Raw genomic sequence first — 9438 nt, 5'->3', positions numbered from 1 at the left:
TTCCTCCTTATTTGTCAGCTCCGCTTCATCAATTGGCGCCTACCGTGGGGCCGACATTCTTCTCTTCTGTCTTTCCAGTGCAGCGGACAATCTTCTCAACCGTGAATGGCGACCAGAAGACAGCCGTCTAGGGCCGTGGGGAGCAACCCCGTTCCAAAACCGAGTCAGCAGAACCCTCCCCGAAGCCCGCCGGGGAGGGCTCGGAGTCCGGAGGGCCCTCCGCCTCCTCCTGATCGGATAGCACTTCTGGAGGGTCAAGTACAACGATTGACGGAGTTACTCATGGGTTTTCTAGATGGCCAGCATCAGCAAGCCCAGCACTCTCGGGCGGAAGAAAGGCGCGAGCCCCCAAGAGAAGAGGAATCTTATCGACGGGACGAGAATCCGCAGAGGCCAGGGCCAGATGACGGCGAGGCGGCCGAGTCTCTTGACTTGTCGTTTGTGCAGCAGCGGCAGGAAAGAAGATTGCGGCAGTTGGAGGAGGAGATGGCCGCCCTAAAGCCAAGGACCGGAGAGGCTCAGGGACCAAGGATAAATCAGCCCCTTGGCCCAGAGATCATGGCGGCCATACCACCAGAACGTCTCCGTATCCCGGCCATTAAGCCCTACGCAGGGACCACCGACCCGATGGATCACCTGGATCTCTTTACCTCGCATATGATGGTACAGGACGCCTCAGACGCGATGTGGTGTAGAGTTTTCTTGGCCACTCTGGAGGGGCACGCACGGGCGTGGTACTCAAACCTGGCTCATCATTCCATCGTAAGTTTTGCGCAACTCCGGAGCAGCTTTCTGGCGCACTTTGCACCTCTCCGAAGACACCGAAGGTCCACCATGGCCTTGGTGAGTATGAAGCAAAACCAAGGAGAGCCCTTGAAGGATTTCGTTTCACGATTTAATATGAAAGCCCTGAGCATCGAGAACTTTGACCACAATGTTGCTATGGTGGCATTCCAGAACGCCCTGAGGCCCGGCCCTTTCGCCCAATCATTAGCCAAAACGCCTCCGAGCGCGTTCACGGACATATTGGGCCGGGCCACGAAGTACATAAATGCCGAAGAGGTCATGCAGGCTAAGAGGGCGGAGCATGTGGAGAAGAAGGATAAAAAGAAGCATCCCGAGGAAAGGAGGAGTGACGACCGAAGGGAAAAAAATTGCCCTCGGTGGGATTCGGCGGGTTTCACTCCTCTGAACGCCCCGAGGGCAGAAATCCTGGCTACTATTGAGGGAAAAGATTATTTGAAAAAGCCTCGACCGATGAAGGCACCATCTGACAAAAGGAACAGAAGTAAATATTGCCGATTCCACCGAGATCATGGTCATGACACGGAGGAGTGTCACCAATTAAAGGAGGAGATTCAGGAACTTATCAATCGGGGTTTCCTGAGGAGCTACGTGGCAAAAACAGGTGATTCTCAGGGGAGAAAGGATCGACGGTCGCGATCAAGAAGCCCCCCCAAGAGAGACCGCGCGGAGGATCGAAATCGGGCCCAGCGGGAGAGATCACATCGAAGAGAAGATGATCATCCTCAGCCTCCGATATTCCACACACTCGCGGCTGGGGAGGTCCCAGTCATGAAGGACGAAAAAAGTAATGCGGCCCGGCTGAAAAGGTCGAGGAACGTGGATCCAATCTCTTTTTCAGATAGCGACCTCCCGGGGTACCCGACTCGAAATGACCCACTGGTGATAACAGCTGAACTCGGGAAGTGGGAACTTCGGCGGATCCTTGTGGATCCAGGAAGCTCTTCAGAAATCTTGTATCGGCAAGCCTTCTTAGGCATGGGGTATGAAATGACACAGTTAAAGGCAGCGAGGGTCCCTTTGGTGGGATTTGATGGTGAAGCCGTATATTCAGAAGGGATTATTCAACTCCCATTGACGGTAGGGAGAGGTTCCCGAACTTCTCGTGTTATGCTAGACATCCTGGTAGCGGACGTGCCTTCGGCTTACAACATGATTCTGGGAAGATCGGGTCTCAATGCCCTTCGAGCCATCCCAAGCACATATCATATGATGATGAAGTTTCCCACGGATAGGGGGACGGGCGAAGTACGGGGAGATTTGCGCTTAGCCCGTGAATGTTACATGGCCTCTATAGGCATGGCGAAGAGTAAAGAAGCAGGGTTGCAGAAGGATGCTGACCCCCCGAAGGAGGTCAGTTTTCTACTAGAAGGACCTGAAGATCCCAAAACAGCGGAGCCGGTGGATGAATTGGAAGAAGTACCTCTGGAAGAAAATTGCCCAAGTCGATGTGTAAGAGTGAGTATGGAGTTAAAAGATCCGCTAAGGAGTCAAATAATATCACTCCTTAGACAGTATGCAGATATCTTCGCGTGGACAGCCCGGGATATGCCAGGAGTAAATCCAGAAGTAATGACACACAGGCTGGGGGTCCGATCAGGTTTTCAGCCTGTCAGACAGAAAAAACGAAGCTTCGCCCCTGATAGGGCACGGGCGATCGAGGAGGAGATCGCAAAGTTAGCAGCTGCGCGCCACATTCGGGAGGTGGATTATCCAGATTGGCTAGCGAATGTTGTGCTGGTTCCCAAAGGGCAGAGCAAGTGGAGACTTTGCATCGATTTCACCGATCTTAACAAAGCCTGCCCAAAAGATAGCTACCCACTCCCGAGGATTGACGCCCTAATTGATGGAACTGCTGGATGTTCGCTCATGAGTTTCCTAGATGCTTTTCAGGGATATCACCAGATTCCATTGCACCCGGAGGACCAGGAGAAAACGGCATTTATCACCAACAAGGCAACCTACTGCTACACCGTAATGCCTTTCGGATTAAAGAACGCAGGAGCCACTTACCAGCGCCTGGTAAATAAGCTTTTTCACCAATAACTCGGGAGAAATATGGAGGCTTACGTCGACGACATGCTGGTAAAAAGTATGGTAGCCGAATGTCATCCGGAGGATCTGGAGGAATGCTTCAAAACCCTTCGTAAGTTCCATATGAAACTTAATCCTGTCAAATGTGCTTTCGGCGTTTCTGCAGGAAAGTTCCTAGGCTACATAGTACACCACCGAGGGATCGAGGTAAACCCTGCGAAGGTCAAAGCTATCATGGATATGCCGGCCCCGAGGAATGTGAAAGAGGTACAGAGCCTTACGGGTAGGATGACAGCCTTTGGCAGATTCCTTTCTCATTTGGCAGAAAAAGGCCTTCCTTTCTACAAGGTCTTATCGAAAGCAAATAACTTCGAATGGAATTCTGAATGCCAGCGAGCTTTCGAAAAGCTTAAGGAGCACCTAGCCACGCCTCCGGTTCTTACCAAACCGAAGCCCGGAGAACCATTATACATATATCTGGCGGTGGCCAATGAGGCCGTAAGCTCGGTATTGATTCGAGAAGAAAACAGGATCCAGAGGCCCGTTTATTATGCGAGTAAACGATTATCGCGAGCCGAGGTTCGGTATCTTCCTATGGAAAAACTGGCGTTCGCCTTAATAACATCGGCGAGGAAACTCCGACCCTACTTTCAAGCTCATACGATTATAGTGCTTACTAACCAACCCTTGAAGCAGGTTCTTAGCAAGCCAGAGCTTTCAGGCCGGATGTTGAAGTGGGCAGTAGAGCTCACCGCCTTCGACATTGAGTATAGGCCGCGACCGGCCATTAAGGCGCAGTCGCTAGCAGACTTCATCGCCGAAGGGATAGGAGCTCCCGAAGGTCCCGAAGAAAACCAGAAACCATGGTTAGTGGCGGTAGACGGAAGCTCGACCTCGGGCGGCGGAGGGGCAGGATTAATGATAAAGAGTCCCGAAGGGCAAATATGGCCTTACGCGCTACATTTTGAATTCCGAGCATCTAACAACGAAGCAGAATATGAGGCCTTATTGGCCGGGCTGAGGTTGGCTGAACAGTTGGGGGCTTAAAACGTCGAGGTGAGTTCAGATTCTAACTTAGTGGTGCAGCAGGTGAATGGAGAATATGAAGCCCGAGAAAGTCACATGGCGCAATACTTGACCCTAGCCAAAGAGCTGATGGCGCGTTTCCAACACGTAAAGGTGGAATACGTCCCTCGAGCCATGAATATAGAGGCGGACTTGCTGTCCCGAATCGCCTCTTCCTCTTTCCCTACAAGCTCTTGGGAAATTCGGATCGAATCTCTTTCGCAAAAGAGTATCGAAGAAGCCGCAGACCAATTTTGTATCGATGACGAGCCTAGCTGGATAGACCCCCTGTTGTCATATTTGAGAGAGGAAAAGCTCCCCGAAGACGACTCGGAGGCACGGGAGGTCAAACGAAAAGCCCGAAATTTCGTGTTAGTCAGGGGGGAACTATACAGAAGGTCTTTTTCACAACCACTGCTCAAGTGTATCCGACCTCGCGAAGCAGACTACATCCTACGGGAGATTCATGAAGGAATATGTGGAAACCACATCGGGGCTCGGGCGCTTAGTCAAAAGGCCCTGCGGCAGGGGTATTATTGGCCAACGATGGTGCGAGATTCCGAGCAGCTGGTTAGAACTTGCGATCGGTGCCAGAAAACGTCTAACTTGGTCCATGTGCCGGCAGTCGCGCTAACTCATCTCGCCACACCATGCCCCTTCGCTCAATGGGGTATAGACATCCTGGGGCCTTTTCCCCCAGTAGCTGGACAGGTCAAGTATATCATGGCTGCTATCGATTACTTCACAAAGTGAGTTGAAGCTGAAGCAGTGGCCTCTATTACTTCTCGGCGGGTGAAACAATTTCTATGGAAGCATGTAGTCTGTCGCTTCGGAGTTCCTCGGGTGCTGATCTCAGACAACGGCACTCAATTTTCTGACCGGTCCGTTCGGGAATGGTGCCAGGAGTTGGGAATCAAGCAACAATTCACCTCGGTAGCTCACCCCCAAGCTAATGGCCAAATCGAACTCGCTAATAGAACTCTGTTGCGCGGTTTAAAAACAAGAGTAGATAAGGCGAAGGGTAGCTGGGTAGAAGAACTGTCGAGCATTCTATGGTCTTACCGAACTACGGCGAAGGTCTCCACGGGAAAGACTCCTTTCAGTCTATGCTACGGCTCGAAAGCATTAATCCCAGTTGAAATTGGAGTGCCTACGCTACAAGTAGAGCTGTTCGACCCTGAATCCAATGAGCAGAGTTTGAGGGACAACCTAGACTTCCTTGATGAATTTCGTGATCAGGCGAGGATTCGACAAGCTGCTTATAATCAGCGCATAGAGAGATACTACAATCGACGAGTAAGAACACGAAACTTTCTACCAGGAGATTTGGTATTAAGGCGAGCAGACGTTCAGGGAGCCCGAGAAACAGATAAGTTAACACCAAATTGGGAAGGTCCTTACAAAGTAACAGAAGTCCTCAGCCCGGGGGCATACAAACTACAGACCCTCGAGGGTACGATGGTGAAAAACGCATGGAACGTGCAGAACTTGAGGAAGTTCTATCAGTGATAGCTCTTTATTATCTTCATATGATCTGTTAGTAATAATTTTACATTATATGTCTTGGCATCTTTTCTCTTTATCTTCGCGTATGCTATCCAGGAATAAATTCATTTTTTCTCCTATGCGTAAAAACTCATCATTTCCAAAGATCTGGGAAGGCACATCAGCGCAAAGGGAAAGAATTGACATACCTTCAACGGGGCTAGACCCCTCAACTATAACGAAGGGTCAAATATGACCCTCGGGGGGCCCGAATCCCCGACGAAAGCAAAGGATCAGATATGATCCTCGGGGGGCCCGAACCCCCGACGAAAGCAAAGGATCAGATATGATCCTCGGGGGGCCCGAACCCCCGACAAAAACAAAGGATCAGATATGATCTTCGGGGGGCCCGAACCCCCGACAAAAACAAAGGATCAGATATGATCCTCGGGGGGCCCGAACCCCCGACAAAAACAAAGGATCAAATATGATCCCGACAAAAACAAAGGATCAAATATGATCCTGGGAGGCCCGAACCTCCGGCAAAAGCAAAAGATCAGATGTGATCCTTGGAGGGTCCCGAATCCTCGAAAGGCTTAAGATTGCGAGGATCAGGCGCGATCCTTGGGGGGCCGGAGCCGAACCCTTTTGAGCAAGCGACGAAGACCAAGTCTTGCGATGAGCAGGAAGGGTAAAAAAAAAAGGAAGAATCAAGCCTGATCCCAAGCGGCCTTCTTTTTCTTGTTTTTCAAAAGAAAATTGTGTGAAAAATCTAAACACTTTTATTATTACGACAACAGGTTTTAATACAAAAAATGACTACTCTAAAGAAGACAAGGCGGCGACAACATCGAAGGGGATGGAGTCTACATCCAAGTTCGGGAAGCGCTCTTTGATGAGTTTTCTCATATGCTCAAACCCACCCCGAAGAACTCCTTCTAATTCCGCGGCATAAGCTTCAGAGCTTCGGAAATCCTCTCGACCATTCTGAAAAGCCACTTGGGCATCCTTGAGGGCAGATTGAAGTTGGGCATGAGCGGTACGAAGGTCTTCTTTGCACCGGGAATAAGACTCCAACGCTTCGACCTGTCCCTTCTTGGCCTCCTTCAGCTCTAGAGTGAGTCTTTTTATATCCTCCTGAAGCTGGCGATTAACAACCTTAGTGGAATCCAGCTCCTCCCCAAGTCGGGAATTGGCCTGATTAGCCTCAAGCATGTTCTTCTGGACCAACTCCAAATCCTCCCGAGCTTGAGCTTCGGCTTCGTTGGCAAGTCGGGCATCTTCTTGCGCCAGCTCCACAGACTTGGTTAAAATATGAACACGGTGCTCGAGACCCGACAATTGGGAAGAAAGAGATTCCAACCCTCGAAGCCTTTCCACTTCAGACTCCAGGGAGATGATCCGAGTTTGAAGTTCGGACTCTCGTCGAGAGACCAGACCTTGGAACTCCGTAAGGTTCTGAGGAAGTAAAAACAGAGTATAGATTAAGACCTACTCGCATAGAAAAAGCGAAAAGTCAAAAGAAGAAGGAGTACGGTCGCACCCTTAGAATTTCAGCGCAATAGTCGATTTCGTTCGGAGTTCGTAGAGTCTCCGGTAAGACTAAAGCCGTTGAAGGAGCATTGGTGGCTTCAGGAGCCGAAGGCTCGGAGGGAGCAGCAGCTGGGGAGGCGGCTTCCATCCTGCGACGCTTCGTCCGGCGCGCTAAAATCTCCTTCGCCGACAACACCGAAGCCTCCTCCAGCGAAGCCTCTCCCGTCAGCTCCGAACGCCCCGCTGGTGCCAATGGCGTTAAAATTCGTTTAAAAATCGAACTGATAGGGATGCTGGGAGGCGTAGCACTGGACTCCGTACCTGCCATGGTTTGCCTTTTCTGGGCCTCTGCGCGAGCTACAACAAGCACCTGAGCGATGGTCGCCGAATCGTCTTCGGGAGAGATCGGCAAGCGCGCAGGCATGGTGGAGGCTTCTCGCCGCGCGGTCGGAGAGTCTCTGGTTTGAGAAAGGAGAAGCGGGGAAGATGGGTCCCCCGAACGGGAAGATGGGTCCCCCGAACCCCCAGCAATGCTCCCCTTGGAAGCCTCTTGGAAGGTCCCGGGGTCTTCTTCCACCGCCCTTCGCGACCTAGACGGTAATGAGTTCTTCTTGTTACTCTTCTTGCTCTTTGGAATTCGCTCGGGAGGCGCAGTCCTCTCCAACACCCTCTGGTTGCCGGAAGGTGCCGAAGGGCCCTTACTCCCAGGGAAGTCCAAAATCATTCCTTTGGTGATAGCAGAATAAGATATTTCCCAGACCTCTTCATCTAAGAAAGAGATAACAACGAAAATCAAATACAGACAAAGGAAAAAGAGAGAGTAAAAGAAAAAGATGAAGGAGAAAGAGCTCATAGTTCTCGCCGTCCAAACCCGCTTGGGAAAGGCTGGGATTGGAGAGCCATCCTTCTTCCCAGTTCCGACTGTTCTTCATAAGTCGGCAGGCGAAATCTTCAATGGTCTCGACACTCGGACGCTTGTGCTTAGTGTCCAGAGTCCACTCGTTACTGACAGACCAGATCTCTTGAGAAGAGCCGGATGGCCTGGGGCGGACGAAGACAAAACGCTCCTTCCAATCATCAGAATCTTTCGACCCGCCGGATTGCATGAGAGTCGAAGCAGAAATCTCAATATTAGAGTATCCCTTGCAGGCGAGAAGACGGCTATCTTTCACGATCCGAGGGGAGATGGAGATCCACCCTCCGGGGTCGCGGTTGGTCGTGAAGAAATAGTCGAAGAGGTCTCCAGTTGGCTCAATTTTGTATAATATATATACATATATATATAGCAATCTTTTTCCCTAGCTTCCATATGAGGCTTTTCTCAATATATTATAATACGAATGTATATGTATATGATGTATGTATGTGCGTATGATACAAAATGGCAGAATTACTTTTCTTTTTCTACCATGCCTCAACCAGAACTTCTTACAACATATTTATACATATGCATATATGAATCTTTCGGCTTGCCCATTCAATTATTTTTTACATAGAACAATAATCGAAAAATAAAATCTTAGCAGGCACAAAAGTATTTAAAGAAATGACCATACCTATGATGTAATCAGCACATACGTGTAATTGAGTTAAATAGATTTCATACGGTTTGAAATTGTGTTTGGCGGACAGAAAGAAAAGACGAAGGCCCCACCTTCTTCTCTTACCTTTTCTCGGGATAGGGATCATGAGGGATCTTCGGGATCTTCCTCCCGCCTTCTTCGGGACTTTCCCGATAAGGGTTTCGCGATAGCCTCCATCTCCGAGGAGTTCGGGATAACTGTTGCCTCCGTGATCTTCGGTGGGTTAGCCTACTCCTGAGGTCTCGGGGGTTTCTCTATTGAGTGCTTATCTGGTTGACGTGGCGATGCTTGTCTGCTGTGTATCTTTTGACCGCTGTTAGGTATTCGTCTTGGCGTAATTATGGGACCGAGGGCGTTCTCCTCATCAAAACACTATATTTGAAAAATAAATAAAAAGTTTAAAAATCATAATATTATTGAAATTTTCTTTATTTTAAATTTTAAAAATCATAAAAATGAAACAATATTGAGGGATTATATTATATAAGAAGGTGTTTAGGAGTTATTTGTCAATTTCTTTTTCTTTATAAATAGGAGAATTTTTTGCTAAACTAAAAAGTTTAAAACTATAATATATGAATGACATTGTGTACAAGACCGTAATATTTATTAAATGTGTTCAAAATGTAAACAAACACTATATTTGAAAAATAAATAAAAAGTTTAAAAATCATAATATTATTGAAATTTTCTTTATTTTAAATTTTAGAAATCATAAAAATAAAACAATATTGAGGGATTACATTATATAAGAAGGTGTTTAGGAGCTATTTGTCAATTTCTTTTTCTTTATAAATAGGAGAATTTTTTGTTAAACTAAAAAGTTTAAAACCATAATATATGGATGACATTGTGTCTTATAACAATATCATATGTAACTATCTAATATATAGACATTGTAACACAATTAAATATACAATTAAGTCATTCATAA

At 48.3% G+C, this 9438-nt stretch overlaps 1 protein-coding gene across 1 annotated transcript; it reads right to left on the bottom strand.

Moving 5' to 3' along the window:
- Window positions 1-6103: 6103 nt before the first annotated feature.
- LOC127791495 (uncharacterized) lies at window positions 6104-7262 on the bottom strand. Its single transcript, XM_052321405.1, has 2 exons — window positions 6932-7262; window positions 6104-6846 (listed from the first exon to the last, which is right to left on the bottom strand). Exons 1-2 carry the CDS (start codon window positions 7247-7249, stop codon window positions 6208-6210), a joined length of 957 nt encoding a protein of 318 aa, XP_052177365.1. The 5' UTR covers window positions 7250-7262; the 3' UTR covers window positions 6104-6207.
- Between the last annotated feature and the right edge of the window lie 2176 nt (window positions 7263-9438).

Source organism: Diospyros lotus, chromosome 15 (genome assembly GCF_014633365.1).
Source record: "Diospyros lotus cultivar Yz01 chromosome 15, ASM1463336v1, whole genome shotgun sequence".
In the NCBI taxonomy this organism is placed as follows: domain Eukaryota; kingdom Viridiplantae; phylum Streptophyta; class Magnoliopsida; order Ericales; family Ebenaceae; genus Diospyros; species Diospyros lotus.
This window is presented reverse-complemented; position numbering and strand designations above follow the sequence as displayed.